The sequence below is a fragment of the Balaenoptera ricei genome, chromosome 2, assembly GCF_028023285.1.
Source record: "Balaenoptera ricei isolate mBalRic1 chromosome 2, mBalRic1.hap2, whole genome shotgun sequence".
Taxonomy (NCBI): domain Eukaryota; kingdom Metazoa; phylum Chordata; class Mammalia; order Artiodactyla; family Balaenopteridae; genus Balaenoptera; species Balaenoptera ricei.
In genome coordinates, this window is record NC_082640.1 from 160,777,347 (window position 1) to 160,796,231 (window position 18,885).

Genomic DNA, 18,885 nt, shown 5'->3' on the forward strand with positions numbered 1-18,885 from the left:
CTACAAAAAGTGAGGGATAAAGGACCTTCTTCCTACCTCTAGAGACCTTTAACACTAAATAAACCTCAGGAAATAACCTGTCAGGAATCAATCAACCTCGACTACAGGAAACGGGCAAAAGGTATCTGAAGAGGACCCATCCAACTGCAATCTACCATCTAAACAAATGCACTAAAAAGCAAAGGCCTGGTCCAAACCCACACTACTATCCAACAATTGTTGAGCATCTTGTGCCAGGCCCTGGGCTGAGCACTTTATATGCATTACCTCCTTTAATCCTCACCCTACCTCACTTTATAGAGAAAACTAAGGGACAGAGATGTTAAATAACTTGACAAAGATAATGACACAACTCAGATACAAACATAAGGATGTCTGAGTCCAGAGCCCTCCTCTCTTAATTACTACACTCTAGTGCCCAAACTCTAGATTAGAACTCACAGAAGATGGGGAGGAGTGAAGGGCTCTAGGGTCTCATCAGTATCAATTTAGAACAAAGTAGCACAGGTTAAGGAGGTGAAAGTCAGGAACTACATCAAGCAATGAAAGCAGAGATGTTGGAAGAAAATAGCAGCAGAGTGGCAAAGTCAGGAAACACCACCCTCTCTTTGTAGTACTCTGGTCAGGCTTCTAATAGTCAGTCAGCCATCTACAGAAAGAAAATGAAGCAACTTCTTTGTTCTTTACCTTCTGCGTTTCCTGAGAAGAGGGCGAGCCAGAAGTTCATCTGCAGTGGGTCTCTGCTCAGGATCCTAAAAAGTATCAGTGGGTTAGTTTTAACTTAAAGGGAATGCGCAAGGGACTTCCTGGTGGTCCAGTGGGTAAGACTCCATGCTCCCAATGCAGGGGACCGGGTTTGATCCCTGGTTGGGGAACTAGATCCTGCATGCATGCTGCAACTAAGAAGTGTGCATGCCGCAACTAAGAGTACATGTGCCCCAACTAAGCCCACATGCCGCAATGAAGATCCCGTACGTCACAATGAAGACCTGGTGCAGCCAAAATAAATAAATAAATAAATATTTAGATAAATAAATAAATATTTAAATAAATAAATAAATGGAATGGGCAAAATGGGATCTAAAGACACATTTACTTCCTCTTAGAAGGCTGTAGGTTTGTTATTCAAAGATCACTGTATATCATCCTTCTGTTTCAAAAAACCTATTTCTTATGTCACATTCTATGCTTCATGCTCACTATCATCAACACTTATACGTGAATGAGAATGCACCTTCCTCACTTGTTTTAACTGTTAGGGCAGTGGTTCTCAAATTTCAGTATACATAGTACATAAGAATCTGCTGGAGTACCTGTTACAAATAAAGATTTCTGGGCTTTATCCACAGAGGTTCTGATCCAGTCAGTCTGGAGTGGGGCCCAGGAATCTTCATTTTCTTCTTGTAAAAATCCCCCATCCCCTGGCGATTCTAATGCCTGTGGCTCCTGGACCACCTTTGAATAATACTGACCTAGAACTGCACTGCAAGGCAACTGTGACATTTAGAACTGTATACATTCTGCACATTAGGAATTCTAAATTACCTCTAACTATTATTTTATAAAATCAATTTTAAAAAATTAATCTTGATCATAAAAAATGGAGCACAATTTAGATGGTAAATTCATTTCGCAAATTAGTAAAGGAAGAATTTGTTGGCTGAAGCATACAACTATCATGAACTGCCAATGCCTATTCTCCCGGATATAGCCACAAATACATCCTACCCTGGGGAAGTGGACATGGTTTTGTGCAGGTTCATCTATGCCATACTCCAAACACTGAGGCTGGAAGGGAAAGCACTGAACTGAAATCAATATGTTAAGTCACGCTTACCTGGTCAAGGCATGCATGGACCATTTGGATCAGTTCCAAAGAGTACTGGCTAGAATCAACTTCCATGGCCCGGATTCCTTGTACAATCTTCACACACAAGTTGAGTGGGTTCTATGAGAAAATGATTATTGTATTGTCCTTGGTGGTTATATAAAGATGACATTATAATCTACTAGTAGGGGCTTTGAGATGTCTGTGACTATCATGTAAAGAAATGGCAATAGTTCTGAATTGGGTCTGACCTCTTTTTACAACTGTTGGTACACATCAGCAAGAAATGGTTAGGGATGCACTACTGCTGTCAGATAATGAAGCCAACTGGCCAACATGGGGTATGACTATGTGACCAATAGAATAATACTCAGAGTATATTATAATCTGACCCTTCAACTGAATCTTAAGAAAAAGGAAAGCAAGGTTAGCTATGCTTCTTGGCTTTAAGTATGTCCTTTGCCAACTAATTTGCCTCCTAATTTATATATCCTAATAATGGTTATACAGGTGATACTCTGCTGTAACAGACAAGGCAATGAATAATAAGTTCATAATGATAAGAAATTATTATAACAGTGCCACCACACCTTTACTGAGACCAACAGAAACATAAGTTGCACATATAATGTTTTTTAACCCTTGCAAACAACATGCAGGATTATCATTACCAATTCAGAGACGTAAAGTAACTTGCCCAAGACTACACGGATAGTAAAAAATGGAGCCATAATTTCAACCAAAGTCTATCTGACTCCAAAACTCATTTTCCTTCCACTATGTTATTTAAGAGAACTAGATGACAGATCAGAATAAACTTCAGGACTTAGAAAAATAAACAGGTCTCATAAAAGGCCAAAGAATTCTGCATTATCTTACATTTGTATTTTCATATCCATTAGCAGAGCATCTCTATGAGAGGAATATGTATTTTTTCCCTTGTTATAGCTAATGAAATAGAGGATGAAAGAGATGAAGTGATTTGCCTAAGTTCTCACATCTGGCTTGCAGAGGATATTGGATGTGAATCCACTTGTGCTACTCAGATTGTGATCCATGGACGAGTAGCGTCAGCATCATCTGGGAGTCTGTCAGAAATGCAGAATCTCAGGCCTCGCTCCAGATACACTAAAACAGAGTCTGCATTTTAACAAGATGCCCAGGTGATTTCCTATGTATATTAAAGTTTGAGAAGCACTGCTTTATACTGGGCTTTACTTAAGAAGAAAAGAGACTTAAAGGGATTTGTTGTTTATAAAACAGTAGCAATCTTTAGTAAGAGTCAGGATGTAACTTTTCATAAAAAAGATCAAAACACTTTAATGAGTATTATATAACTTGCCTTAGCTTTTATAAAACGATGTAGCTGAAGCGTAAGAAATGAAATGGCTTATCTAAATTGCTGCATCACACAGTCGATCCTAGAGCCAGTTTTAAAATTACAGTCAACGGATTCAAGGACCGTGCTCAAACTACTTGATTATGATTATTTCAGTGGGGAATTCAAGTTGGAAATAAATCTTGTCTATAGAATTTTAGTAATACACTACTAAGCCAGTACCTGAATACTGGTTATTTTTCCTATAGCTGATTTCTGTTCAAGAAATCAGAAGCTCAGGAATAAAGTTGATTCTCTCAACCAAGCTGTACCATTTGCAAGGACAATGCAGGGATAATACATCAACTTACTGTAGCATCAAACGTTCTCTTTAGCGTAAGCAGTTCAAAAATGACACAGCCCACTGCCCAGATATCAGACTTGAAATTGTATTTAACTCCTTGGCAGAGCTCTGGAGACATGTAATATGGAGTTCCCACAAGCTGAACAACAAAGAAAGCAATCAAAAAATGACTTCTTTTCTGAGGTAACTATATTAATATTTCAACAACTAAATTAAATTTCCTAGAACTAGTGATAACCATTACAAAACATTCATCAGCATATCCCAAAATGGTTTTTATGAGATGATGCCACTATGAGGAGAAATCTTATTCATATCAGATCTCTTGGCCCAATTATAAAGGGACAATCTCTGTGGTAAAGACCTATGGTAATTTGGGAGACAGAAAAGCTCCGTGATTCCTGGATCACAGAGGATTTAGGCATTCAAGACCCACTGAAGACTTCACAGACTTTGTAAAAAGCATACTTGGTAAAAGTTCACTAATAGAGAAAAAAAAACTGGTAGTGGGGAGATGATAATTGAATAAACGGGTTAAAAGTTCTAATTGAAATGCATAGTAGTGAAACTTTGTAAATGGCTCAATTTAACATTTGTAATACTAACACAGCTAGTCAATTTCTTACAAATTTAAAAAGACCTTCTGAGTTCAAGAATGTGTTGGAAGGAAAAAAAAATGCCCTGAATGGAGGTCAGGCCTCTCCCAAGATGACAGACAATGAGTACCCTGGAAATTCTAGTAAAACTGATAGCCATCCTTCATCAGCAAGGCAAAGCAGTTTTTCAGATGGCTTACATGGCATTTATAAATTTTCATATCGTTCCTTCTTTGCATTTAACTGGCTTAAAAAAGTTAAATCTTGGTTTTATCAGATTACTCTTGATGAGAAAAATCCATGCAACAACATGACTACTTCCTCAGAAACTCAATATGGCACCGTCATACAAGCAAACTGAGTCCCTGAAGCTGACTCCCAACCTTGGCTATCAGTATCCTTGGATGTTTCTAGATTGCTTGCAGGCACATCCCAACATTATCAAAAATAATCATCAGGACAAAATTAATTTACATTTTCAAGTTCTTTTAAAGACAAAGCATTGTGAAACCAGAAGAGTAATAATTGGGTTTTATAAGTCCTAGAAGGATCAGATCACTGTCTTTAAAGATCAGCTTATGTCTACTCTTTACAAATGGTCTTTCATAGGATTAGGTAAGAAGGGAGCTCTGCGGTTCAGACTGTGTATCATATTAAAGATGAGATTGTTCCCTGGGCATCAGCCTTTATTTGTAATATAGGGTTTCTGAACCAGAAAAAACTCAAAGGAAACACAAGAGATGTCTAACACCCTAAGAACAAACATTAAATGAGAGATAAAGTGAAATCTACTAAAGATCCTAGGCTGGAAAAAATGGTAAAGTATTTTATTGCTTTTAGAAAAGTCTCTAGTCAGTGTTGGAAAGGGCAATGATGTCAGAGCTGTTATGTGGACAATGGCTCTTGAAAAAACACCTGAGCATGTAAATGACTGTTAGTGGGTCCAGGAAAAAGACTCCTGAAGACTTGCTTTATAAGTATGGAGAACTTGCAAAAATATTGAGAAAAGTGTGCAAAATTTAGGGGGTATAGTTATATCTCACAGTGCAGGAAAGGAACAGAAAAAAACTACATTGCGGGGAATTCCCTGGCGGTCCAGTGGTTAGGACTTTGCTTAAGATCCCACATGCCGCGTAGCGTCACCAAAAAACAAAACAAAACCAACCAAGTCAAGGATAACACATACTTACCGTCTCAGCCATGGAATACTCAGAATTAAGTTTCTTTGCTAGGCCATAATCTCCAAGTTTTATCAGGTTTGCTTTGGTCAGAAAAATATTTAATGTCTTTATATCTCTGAAAAAAAAAGATGCTGTATATTAAACCCATATACTCAACTATTTTATCTCATCCCCCTTCCCGCCCAAAATTAGTACAAAATAAAAAGAGTGTGTTACCACTGCTCAGGCTGTTACGGGATCCCAAAGAGTGGTCATCACTTTCTCATACATTTTAACATTGAGAAGGGGACTTGGGGGAGTGGAGGCAGAGAATTAACTTCATCCTCCATGGCTTTGCAGCACAGGCATGTCCCCCAAAACACTGAAGTCTTTAGGAAAAGTTGAGAGGGTCAGACCAAAAAAAAAATGGTGCCCTAGGTAATCATAATTCCTATAAGGTGTACTGCCTCTTCAATTAACACTTGTGCCTTGAAATAAGTGATTATCAAGGCAATTTTAACACTTGGTTGGTGCCAAAGTTTCAAATTTGTTAACGCAAGAGAACAGAAGAGACAGCACATCCCAGCAGCAAAATGATTAGGCTATGTAGGTCATCTAAATAAAATCACTGTCTATCTCTGACCATAAGTAACACAAATAAACTGTGTCTAGTTCATACTCTGGCTTCCTTTACTGAAAGATGTGAAAAAAACAGAACAATATTCTTTGTCAAAAAGAAAGTAACAATACACAACTGTAGCCACTTGACAGCTATCAAGAAATATATGGTAACTGAATGGACAAACCAATAAAAAGGGAAATGCTACTGTATTAACATTAATCTCTAACAATGATCCATGACTCACTTAAGCAGGGTATAATGACGTGGAAATGTTCTTATAATGGTTCTCTCCTATAGCTAGAAGTGAATAGAAAGCTGTTTCCCCTGGCCAAAGCTCTGGTAAAACTGCATAATTAATTGTACAAAATGAATAAGCTTTTTACTTAAATTATTTATTTACTTATTTATTTATTTTTGGCTGCATTGTGTCTTCGTTGCTGCATGCGAGCTTTCTCTAGTTGTGGTGAGCGAGGGCTACTCTTTGTTGCGGTGTGCAGGCTTCTCATTGCGGTGGCTTCTCTTGTTGTGAAGCACGGGCTCTAGGCGCATGGGCTTCAGTAGTTGTGGCATGTGGGCTCAGCAGTTGTGGCTCACGGGCTCCAGAGCGCAGGCTCAGTAGTTGTGGCACACGGGCTTAGTTGCTCCGTGGCATGTGGGATCTTCCCGGACCACGGCTTGAACCCGTGTCCCCAGCATTGGCAGGCGGATTCTTAACCGCTGAGCCACCAGGGAAGCCCTTTTTACTTAAATTAAAAGACTTAATTATAAAATTAAAAACAATTGCCCATTTTATTGCTCAGAGAAAACATTTACTATGAGTTCCAACCAATCTAATACCACTTTTATAGTGGCTTTCTAGGCTTTACTGATGAATTAATGAACTCACCTCTAAAATACTTCTTAAAAAGATGACTGAGCAGTACTTAGTTATTGAGGAGGTTCTTCCTAGATCACAAACAGTTTAACTTTAGGAAGTGAAGATAACGCCCCTCATTACTCACTGTTTCCTTCCTAAATTATATCAACGGAAAAGCCTTGACTGCTTAATCAAGAAAATAATAGTGCTGATGGGAGGTACCCAAGGTGAGGGTTGGATTGGTGGAAAGGAATACATCCCACATTCTTTCACTCATTACCTATGAAGGATTCCAGCTTTATGGATACAGCTCACTGCTGAAACAATCTGAAATAGGTACCATACCACCATCTGCAGAGAAAAAATAAATTATACTTGGACTGGAAACAAACCAAAAAAACCATATAAATAAACACACACACTCGAACACACAAAACAAATGAAGCTGCAACCAGAGGTTATGATTCAACATGACTTGACATTTCTTGCTTGTAGGTTGAGTAGGCAAAGAAAAGTGGTAGGGGTTTAAAAAAAAAAAAAAAAGCAGATCATTATAAAATAGTTCCAATACTGTTATATAGTATGATGAAGCAGACTTGTGGAAAGAAATCCAGGAAGAATGCAAAGGTACAGAAAACTGGGCATACCAGTATGCAGTAATAGAACCAGGAAAGAAAGCTCATAGAGAATCATGATGTGGAGGTAAACCATTTAGGAAGCAGCTATAGACAGCTTCCTTGTTAGAGGTTTCCTTTCTCATGAATATCAATCAGAGCCTGGAAGGAGTCTGAATAAAAGGAAAAAAACACTCTTCATTGTTGTAAGAGTAAATACAGAACTAGAATGCAAGAATCACAACATTACAATTCTAGCTTCTTTCCACAGAAATATGAATTACCTCTTCCTCAAACAACTTGTCCTTCTGACGAAGGATTTTGTCATATAGGTTCCCTCCTGCAATAAACAAGAAACAGGTTTGAATTGCTTAATAGAGATCAACGCTCCTAGGGTTTTAACAGGTGCCACAGTAAGTGAAGGATTCTGTTTCCTCTTCAAAGATTCCCCTTCTTCCTTCTCAGCTCTTGGGTACATGGGTACAAAATTCTTCCCATCTGTCAAGGACTATATCTGAAATATTCTTCAGAGATTCCCCTCCCTAACAGAAGAGACTCAATACGAAAACGGGAAGTACAGCATTTTTAGAAACGATGAGAGTAAAGACACTTTCTATAGTACCCTAATTTATAAAATTACTTTGAAAGTCTTCAAAATCAGATGATTTTCTTTTCCAAAACTCCTTTTAAAGGAATCTGCAATATTTTGGTAACAACTCTCTCAGTGTGACTATTAGAACATTTGGGTTATAGCTGTGATGTGATGTTTTGTATATATAGGTGTATATCATCAACTTCTTTTTCTTTCCACTTCACGCTGAAAAGGTTTCCCAAAATTTAGGGTAGACTCTAGATTGTTTCCAATCATTACTCCCTTTACTAACTCCTTCCTGCAGAGTAAGTCTGAATTTGCTTCTCCCTTTCATTATCAAGTAATACAGACTGCAAATGATGATGGTTCATTTTATTTCCTACCTGCAGCTGCAACTTACACTGTAGTCCTGGTTCAGTTTCACAACTTTTTTTCCCCTTGCAATTTAGTAACTCAGAGTTTCAATAAATACACCATTCGTTCTAGTTCCTCCTAACCACAAAGGAAGTTAGCTACTTGAGGCTTCTGCTACTTCAAAAATTTCTAATATAATCTCATACATTTAGGGTTGAACAAAGGAACAATCATGGTACACAAGAATCCAGTAAGAAAGTTAGAAGTCTAGGAGCTTTCTCTTAAGAGATTTAAGTCAAGAATATGCTGGGACCTCTTTAGCATGCAGCTCAAGAAAGGGCTTTGGGGGTTCTCTTACGTAATAAGGATAATAGCTTGTACAGTATTTATCAAAAATTTGCTACATATCAAGTACTATGCTAGGAGCTTTACATATTCATTTCATACAACAACCCTAGGAGGTAACTATTGCTTATCAACAAGCTCACTTAAGATAAGGAGGCTGAGGCACAGAGAGGTTAAGTTGCTCATGCAAGATAACAGAGCTAAAAAGTAGTGAAGCTTAGGATATGGGTTCAGGGTCTATTTTCTTAACAAACAGGCTATACTGCTATTTTACAAGCAAAAGGGTTCAAAGAAATCATTTTCATTTTCAGTCAGCTATGATCTTTGAACCACTTTTCAACAGGATGGCTTTAGCTGAAGTCAATATAAATAAATATTACCTACAAGATTTCATTATATATCAAGTCATTTCATTATATATTATATCAAGTGTCAAACCATGCTATGTCTCTAATGCCTGACTAATGTCATTTCATAAGGAAAAAAACCTTGAAAAATGAATGTAAAATTCAACTGAACAAGTAATTTGAAGATGGAATTATCATCACAAAGGAGAATTTGAGTATGCAGGGGAAAAATTCCTCCCCTCATTTTGTAGATCATTTCAAAACTCTCCAGGGCCTGAACTATTTCTCTTAAACTCTAGAAATCCATTTAAAGTTCTTATTCTTTGTATATGTATCTTCTTTTTCTCTCCCCCTTAAGGTAAGTATAAGCACAAGAATGTCTCACTGGAGGAAGTCCCACTGAATTCTACCTTACCATTACAATATTCCAGCTCAATCAGCAGGGTGGTGTTGTCCATGAAGTGATTGTAGTAGGCAATAATGTTGTCATGCTGCAGCAGCGCCAGAATAACAATCTCATTCAAGGCATCACGACGTTCCTTCTCAGACAGTCGGGTCAAATCAACTTCCTTCCACACGACCAATGAGTCATCCTGTAACACAGTAATAGAGCTATCATGTTTTCCTCGCGCCTGGCAGAGAATGAATCCACACCCAGATCTGTAAGCCTAGAAAGAAAACTTCCTAGACTGACTCCTTTTTTTCCATTAAACATGAACAGACTTTAAAAGGTTCTGCATACAACCAAGCAACATAATTTACTGCAGGCCTGGGAAAGCATTAAGATGCTGTTACATTGTTTCTACACTTAATTTACACGATGTCAATTCCAGGTAAAAAATATGGGATGGAGGTAGGTCTCAAAGATTCTATTGAGGGACATTATGAAAGACTGCTAGTCATGATGAGGATTGTATTGGAGAAATAGAGAACAGGAAAATGGTTACCTATGGCTGACCACAGTTTCTTGTAAAATAGAAATGTTAAAATTGCCTCTAATTTTATAAATTTAGATTTCTCTAGTGACTGTCATTTATCCTTTCTGGATAAGAATAAGCCAGGTCTAAGGGCTCTGAGTTCAGTTTCCTCACCCTGTCCCATTCTGCAACTCTGTTTCTACTGTCACTTTTATGTTATCATGTTTTCCTCTATTCATGAAGACTTACCTGTGGCTCCCAATATTCACTCCGTTTTATAATATCTCTAATTATTTACAGATACTGCTCCCCAGCCCGCGAGCACCCCGACCTAAATAACCCTCCCTATCCTTTAGAATGGCTTCGTTAGGCCTTTGAAACTTTGGGGGAAGATCAATGAACCTTCTACTGGGCATTTCCTTAATTTTCAGAGCTCATACACTAAAATATTTGTCCATTCTTTTCCCCTTATATACACATACAACTTAAATGCTATTTGTCACTAACAAGACTAACATGTCTTCCCAATGAAATACACGCTTCTTGAGGGAAAGGGCTGCTTCTAATTATACTCCTGTAAATTCACAGATGTAATAAACATTTGGTGTTAGGGATAATACGTGCAATTTTAGGGAAAGTGCAATCAAACTTAAAACAACCTTGGTAATCAAGTTCAACATGATAATAATGGAAAGGCATGCACAAGGAGATGTGAAACGCCATTCTAGCCCAGGATTTGCTTCTAATTTAAGCGGGCAAGTCCTTAAATATACTATCTTAGTTTCTTTAACTATAAAATAGGAATACCAAAGCTCACCTCCTCATTCCCGTATTTTGAGTACAAATAAGAAAACAGAATACTAACAGTAACTCTAACATTATACATTAATCTTGCAACCACCTCTCTCCTCCTCCATCTTTTAGCCTTAAAAGTACCTTGGAACACACACCAGAACTGCAGACAGATAGATCACTGATAGATCAATCACCTTCAGCAACCCCAGCAAGTTCTCATTGATGCTTACCTATTCTAAAACTAGTTTTAAGACTTTAGTGATCAAACCCTGTTATGATTAGTTTTTGGAAGTAGACTCCCCAGTATAGGGTTTTAATCAGTATACATTCTGAACTTGAGAGTCAGTAATCCACGAATCTCTTCAAAGGACTTGTATGTGTGCAGTAGTGGACTGGGGGGAGGGCATGTTTACATTAGATTCTCAAAGGAGTCCTTAGCCCTCCCAAAGTTAAGAACTAATGGCTTAGAATATACCAAAATAAAAAAGTATTTCCCACGCATAAACGCTGCTGGATAATCACTGAAGAAACTAACACGTTACAATCTTCCCCATGATCTTCAAGAAAAATCTCCAACTGACTGTTCATATCTGAACATAAAGATATGGCAAAGGCAGGGGAGCTGCCACGGATGTGGGAATTTTGAAGCTATCCCCTCCTCTCCACCTCGACCTTGGAGAGCTGTACAGCACAATAGGAAGGAAGTTTTGACAATACCTCACATTCATAAACTACTTTAATTTACAGTTTGCAAAGTATCTTTGTTCGATTCTCAAAATAACCTTAAAGAATAAATATTACGTTTAAAGTACGTAGCTATCACTAACTCCAATTTACAGATGGGAAAACTAAGGCTCAGAGAAGGTTCAATGACTTGCTCAGTTGCCTGATTTAAACAAAAACGACCAGTCAGTAAAACCAATGCTCTAACGAACTCCTAGTGCAGGAGAGTTGAACGAGTGATAAAGACCCCGAGACAAATACCCTGCGGGGCCCTAACACTAAGCGAGGACGACGAGCAGGGAGAGCAGGGCCGCGCAGGCGGGGCGGGGGCGACCGGAGCCGGGGGCCGCTACCTCGGTGCGGCGGTACAGCGTGGCCTCCCCGAAGGCGCCGCGGCCCAGGATTCGGATGGGGATGTAATGCAGCTCCTCCTGCTCCGCCGCGCCGCCGCCGGCTCGGGGCCCCGGACCAGCGCTGGGCCCCGGGCCCGAGTCCCCGCCACCCACGGACTCGCTCCCAAAGTCCGAGTTGAGGGAATCGCAGTGTCGCTCGTACTCGCCCAGCACCGACATGGCGGCGGCCGCGGGACCCGCCTGCGTGTCCCGGGCGGCGCTGACGGCGCTGCGCCTCTCCCGCTTCAGACGCCAGCCCGCGGCCCCGTCAGCCCAGCCACCCCGCCACCCAGCCAGGGTCCATGGTGGCTCCTTCCCCCTTGACCCGGAAGCAGTTCTGGGTGTTTCCGGCCCGGCGGGGTTTCCTCCGCTTTCGCTGGTCGCTCGTTTAGCATAACGGCAAGGCTGCTTTTCCTCCAGGCCGGCTGGGAAAGCGAGGCCTCGGGCGGGGTTGGCGGCGCCTGGTGGAGACCGCGTGGAGTCCAGTGGCTCTGGCGGGGGCAAGGGCGTCATCGACGGGTCTGCAGACCCCTCCCCTGATTGCTGGCCAGGTCCCCAGACAGTTTTGGTTTTTTTTAATAGATCTTCATTGTAGTATAACTGCTTCACAATACTGCGCTAGCCTCTGTCGCACAACAAAGTGAATCAGCCACATGCACACACATACATCCCCAGGTCCCCTCCCCCTTGATCCTTCCTCCCACCCTCCCTATCCCCCACCTCTAGATCGTCGCAAAGCACCCAACTGATCTCCCTGTGCTATGCAGCTGCTTCCCACTAGCTATCTATTTTACATTTGGTTGTGTATATATGTCCATGCTACTTACCCTCCTCCTACGTCCTCAAGTCCATTCTCTACGTCTACGTCTTTATTCCTGCCCTGCCACTAGTTTCATCAGTACCATTTTTTTTTTTTTTTACATTCCATATATATGCATTAGCATATGGTATTTGGTATTTGTTTTTCTCTTTCTGACTTCACTCTGTATGACAGACTCTAGGCTCAGACAGTTTCGATGTCCAGAGGTCATCCAGTCTCAGATGGGCGCCAGGCCTATCTCAAGGGCAGTGACGGGGGAAACAGTCCCTTCCAACATCGCACAGTGCTCTTTGTTTAGTAAGCAATTTATACCTTTTCCCCTCAATTTATACCTTCCCCCCCCCAGCGGAAATACTTGCCTCCTGTCATCTCAATCAGTGGGCCCAGCTGTTTCTTCCAGAACTACCCAGGACTACGCTGGGTCCCTCCATCTTCCACATAACTTCAAGAATATTTTGTCAACTCCCCTGACACTCCTTCCAGATTTCACATTCTCCTTCCACGTGTCTTTTCAAATCTTTGACCAACTGACCTCATGCAACATTCTTTGAGCACTAAGTGCCAGATACTGTATTTGGAGGTGGGGAATCTGCAAAGGTGCTCCCTGCCCTCAAGTCACTAAAAGAATTGCAATACAGTGGAAAAACATGTTCCATCAGTTATGCGACCTTGGGCAACTTTACATCTCCAAGGTTACTTTTTTTTTTAAATTAATTAATTTATTTTGGCTGCATTGGGTTTTCGTTGCTGCGCGGGGCTTTCTCTAGTTGCGGTGAGCGGGGGCTACTCTTCGTTGTGTTGCACGGGCTTCTCATTACAGTGGCTTCTCTTGTTGTGTGCAGAGCACAGGCTCTAGGCGCATGGGCTTCCGTAGTTATGGCATGCAGGCTCAGTAGTTGTGGCTCGTGGGCTCTAGAGCGCAGTCTCAGTAGTTGTGGCGCACGGGCTTAGTTGCTCTGAGGCATGTGGGATCTTCCTGGACCAGGGCTCGAACCTGAGTCCCCTGCATTGGCAGGCGGATTCTTAACCATTGCGCCACCAGGGAAGCCCCAAGGTTACTTTTTAATCGTAAAATTGTGGGAATATGTCCTACAGAGATAACAACTAACATTTATTGTTATGTTCCTGGCACTATGCTAAAGGTTTTCTTGGGACTTCCCTGGTGGTCCAGTGGGTAAAACTCCCCGCTCACAATGCAGGGGGCTTGGGTTCAATCCCTGGTGGGGGAACTAGATGCCACATGCATGCTGCAACTAAGAAGCCCACGTGCTGCAACTAAAAAAGATCCAGCATGCCACAACTAAAACATGCTGCAACAAAGATCCCACGTGCTGCAACTAAGACCCGGACCCAGCCTAAGTAAATAAATATTAAAAAAAAAAATAAAGGTTTTCTATGTATAATCCCATTTAATCCTCATAGTATTCCCATTCTACAGAAGGAACTGAGAGAGAAGGGTTAAGTAACCTGCTCTGTGTTACATAGGTAGTGAGGGGAGCTGGGAGCCAAACCCAGCAACATGGCTCCAGCTCTCTTTCAGAGAGCAGGATGTTTGGGGGCTAAGAGAAGGTAGTGTGGCCGGAGGCCATGGCATAGGTGGGGTAGAAGCAGAAGACAAGGCCTCAAACGTTTATTTAGAGAATTTGGCTTTTCCTGTGGGCAATGGAAAATATTGGAGATTTTTAAGCAGGGGAGTATATGATTTGTGTGACTATATGCCCTGATTTGCTGGGGGATGTCCCAATTTATACCTCCCCCCCCACCGCATAATTAGTAAGTCTTCTTTTGCTCATGTGCCCAGCACAGACAAAAACCAATATGATCACCTTACATAGACCAAAGCTATACTTTACAAAGAACTCTCATGACAATATGGAAGACAAAGACTGGAGGCCGGGAGACAAGCGCTGAGGTACTATCACTGAGAGTGGAAAAGGGGCCCAGATTTAAGAAATCCATCTGAGGAACATTTAGAACTTTGTGCTCAGTTAGGATATGGTTGGTGAGGCAAATCTGAGTCCGGGAGACTCACATCTAGGTTTTTAGGTGGATAGTGACAGCAAATACAGGAGGAAGAGAATTGGTAGAATGGGGTGAAGGGCATGAGAGCTAATGAGCTCACATTCCCCTGACCTTTCTAGAGTTCATCAATGTTCCTTTTAAAGTATGATATCCTACACTCTGCATAACCTTCCACTTTGGGTCTGAATAGGAGGGTACAAGGGACTTCTGTCCTCCTTGATCTGGATCCATTTTTTCTATTATTGTACCAGACTTCATGATGATCTACGTACGCTGTGCTTGTATTTAACTAAACGTCTATCTCTTTTTCACAGCCAATCTGATGCAAAGTAACACAGCTGTCCCACCAGATCACATCACTCCTTATTTTCTTCACAATGTTTATCTATAAAATTGATGTCTTATTTGTTTACTTTATTGATTATCTCCATTCATTGGAATATAAGCTCCATGAGAGCCTGGATTTTGCCCTCTTGTTCACAACTATGTATCATCAGTGCCTAGAAAAGTGCTTGATATTATAGGCCTAAAAATTATTTGTTGAAAGAATATCAGGTCGTTATTATTTCATACATATATAACATTTTTTAAACCAAAATGCAAGACTGACTGACTGATAACCCCTGTTAAAATTTTTGTTGGTTTCATTCTGGGGTTCTTAGATTGTACAGATAGGTTTCAACTTTCAATTCATTCATCCAACAAACACTGAGTACCAACTTGCGCCAGGTGCTGGGTTACAAGAGAACAAAATAAACATGGTTCCTACTCTCCTGGAGCTTACAATCCATATAACAGACAAATAAACAGGCAATTACAACCGTATATAAGTGCTATTATAAGGAAAGTACAATCTTCTAGAAAGGCATTTAGGAGGGGCACCCTTCTAAGCCAAACTAGCTGGGTTAGTGAAGGCTTCCCGGAGGAATGTCCAAAATGTTAAGTCAGTGGTGGCTAAAGAAAGTAGGGAGATCATGCTGGAGAGAGGACATTCCATCTACCTCCTCCTATTAATTAGAAGGCACTTTGAGTGAGGATAGGTATTGCTTATTCATCTGGGTCTACTCCAGAGTTTAGTTCAGCACATTAAATAGAACAGATGATCAATAAATGATTTTTGAGTTGAATGGAAAAAACAATTACTTATAGCTAGAAGTGCTGACTTTCATTCAGAGAAGCTGAGTAGGTTTCAGCCAAAGCTTAAAAATTCACTTTTCTGGGGCTTCCCTGGTGGCGCAGTGGTTGAGAATCCGCCTGCCAATGCAGGGGACACGGGTTCGAGCCCTGGTCTGGGAGGATCCCACATGCCGCGGAGCAACTGGGCCCGTGAGCCACAATTACTGAGCCTGCGTGTCTGGAGCCTGTGCCCCGCAACAAGAGAGGCCGCGATGGTGAGAGGCCCATGCACCGCGATGAAGAGTGGTCCCCGCTTGCCGCAACTAGAGAAAGCCCTCGCACAGAAACGAAGACCCAACACAGCCATAAATAAATAAGTAAAATTAAAAAAAAAAAAAAAAAAAAAAAAAAAATTTAAAAGAATCAGAGCCTCTGTCCAAAGTGGCCCTGAATGATTTAAAAAAAAAAAAAAAAAAAATTCACTTTTCTGGCATCTTTGCAATATGGAACTAGACAGTTTTCTATAACTTGTTTAGCCTGATATTATGTTCTAGTTATAATGCATAGATACAAAGCTTAACAAATGTCCTGTTCCATCTTAGAGAATACAAAACAGAAACTCAAGTTCAGTACTTCATTGTACTAGATATAAATGAAACTAAATATCTGACTTTTGAATATTCATAAGTCCAGAAATACTCACCATTTTAAAGGTATAACTGATTTTAAAGTGCTTCCGGTAAAAAACAGTATTTCCATTTTATATTTTAACAAGTGAATAATTAGGATGCTATATAGCAGAAGTTCTCACTTGTGAATGGATGATTTCCAGGGGCCATAGAGTTACTGGTAATATTAAAGAAACTACCAAAGTACTTAGCAAAGTCTATAGCTTCACTGTCCAATGTGGTAGCCACTAGCTACACGAAACTACTGAGCACTTGAATTGTGGCTAGTCTGAAGTAAGATGTGTTGTAGCTGTAAAATGCAAACCAGATTTCAAAGAATTTATATGGAACAAAGATTGTTAGATATCTCAGTCATTTTTACATTTTTATATTGACATTGTTGACATTCTATTTTGGATATATTAAACTTAATGTATTATTAAAATTAATTTCACAATATTTACAATAACCAGGACATGGAAGCAACCTAAATGTCCATCAACAGATGAATGGATGAAGAAGATGTGGTACCATATATACAATGGAATATTACTCAGCCATCAAAAAGAACGAAATAATGCCATTTGCAGTGACATGGATGGACCTAGAGATTGTCATACTTTAAAAAATATTTATTTATTTGTTTAGGCCATGCCAGGTCTTAGTTGCGGCATGTGGACTCTTAGTTGCAGCATGCATGTGGGATCTAGTTCCCTGACCAGGGATCGAACCTGGGCCCCCTGCATTGGGAGCACAGTCTTACCTACTGGACCACCAGGGAAGTCCTGAGATTGTCATACTGAGTGAAGTAAGTCAGACAGAGAAAGATAAATATCATATGATATCGCTTATATGTGGAATCTAAAAAAAAAAAGGTACAAATGAACCTATTTACAAAACGGAAATAGAGTCACAGATGTAGAAAACAAACTTATGGTTACCAAGGGGGAAAGGGATAAATTGGGAGATTGGGATTGACATGTATACACTACTATATATAAAATATCAATATATAACTAATGAGAACCTACTGTATAGCACAGGGAACTCTACTCAATACTCTGTAATGACATATATGGGAATAGAAGCTAAAAAAGAATGGATATATGTACGGGTATAACTGATTAACTTTGTTGTACAGCAGAAAAACACAATATTGTAAATCAACCATACTCCAATAAAAATTATTAAAAAAATAAAAGAAAATAAATTTCAACTGTTTTTTTTTTACTTTTTAAATGTGGTACTAGAAAAATTCATGTTATTAATGGGGCTCATGCTATATGAGATACCACTGTAGCAGACTGAATAGCTAATAGTTTGTAGAACATGTACAACCATTTAACATATATACTGTTGAGACAATTAAATTTACATTCACTTACACATTTTGCTGAATTCATTCATTATTTATGTTCTCTAAAATATCAGTAAGAAATAAGACATTTTTGATGTTAAAGTATTTACACTTAAATGTTGGGAACCACTACTTTATAAACTACAGATTCACTGACATAATTTATTAACTGTTTTTTGGGGGAATGGAGGTAGAGGGTAAATAAGAGGCCAGATAGTCAATGTGTAAATCACTTCAGGTTGACTCTTAAAAAGAAGCTTTATGGGGTTTCCTTGGTGGCACAGTGGTTAAGAACCTGCCTGCCAATGCAGGGCACACGGGTTCGAGCCCTGGTCCGGGAAGATCCCACATGCCGCGGAGCAACTAAGCCCGTGTGCCACAACTACTGAGCCTGTGTGCCGCAACTACTGAAGCCCGCGTGCCTAGAGCCTGTGCTCCGCAACAAGAGAAGCCACCATGAGAAGCCCATGCACCGCAACCAAGAGTAGCCCCCTCTCGCCACAAACAGAGAAAGGTTGCGTGCAGCAACGAAGACCCAATGCAGCCAAAACTAAAAATAAAATTAAAAATTAAAAAAAAAAGAAGCTTTATGGAAAAGATTCAACTGCAAGTAAAAGGAACGGAGAAAATGGCCTTTACCTGCTGGAGTGGAGTTTTGCATAGATGTGATGGGTCAAAAAAGCAAGTCCTGGGGGGGGGTTCTAAATTGGGAGGGGTATTTTAAGAATTGAGGGAAAGGGAGAAGACCCTCTGTAGGAATAATTCCACTAGCAGTTTCTAAAACAGAGAAGCTACAGAGAATTCCTGGCTTACAGAACCCTATTTGATCTTTCTGAACATGTATAATTAAGTATTATTATTTTAATATAGATATTATATACAGTTTATACATTTATATATAAAGTATAATAAACTTTTACTAGCTCACATAAACTTTATCCATCTGGAGTAAATTACAAACATTTTTTCTCTAATTCGTCACATATAATTTGCCATACTTTAATACTGAGGAATATGGAGGAATTATTGCCAATCCAGACAAAGAGATACTCAAGAGTAACAGAAAAATACACCTAAAA

General features: G+C 40.0%; 1 protein-coding gene across 2 annotated transcripts in view; it reads right to left on the reverse strand.

The window, feature by feature from the left end:
• The window catches only part of NEK9 (NIMA related kinase 9), a 35,952-nt gene extending 23,808 nt beyond the window's left edge, over window positions 1-12,144 (reverse strand). For both annotated transcript variants that reach the window (XM_059914693.1, XM_059914692.1), the window contains exons 1-8: window positions 11,785-12,144; window positions 9,412-9,589; window positions 7,643-7,698; window positions 7,025-7,095; window positions 5,297-5,402; window positions 3,518-3,649; window positions 1,838-1,948; window positions 688-752 (exon numbers count right to left, since the gene is read on the reverse strand). In XM_059914693.1, the coding sequence (XP_059770676.1) occupies window positions 688-752; window positions 1,838-1,948; window positions 3,518-3,649; window positions 5,297-5,402; window positions 7,025-7,095; window positions 7,643-7,698; window positions 9,412-9,589; window positions 11,785-12,003 (938 nt within the window). In that variant the 5' untranslated portion in view covers window positions 12,004-12,144. The remainder of the gene's footprint in view (window positions 1-687; window positions 753-1,837; window positions 1,949-3,517; window positions 3,650-5,296; window positions 5,403-7,024; window positions 7,096-7,642; window positions 7,699-9,411; window positions 9,590-11,784) is intronic.
• Between the last annotated feature and the right edge of the window lie 6,741 nt (window positions 12,145-18,885).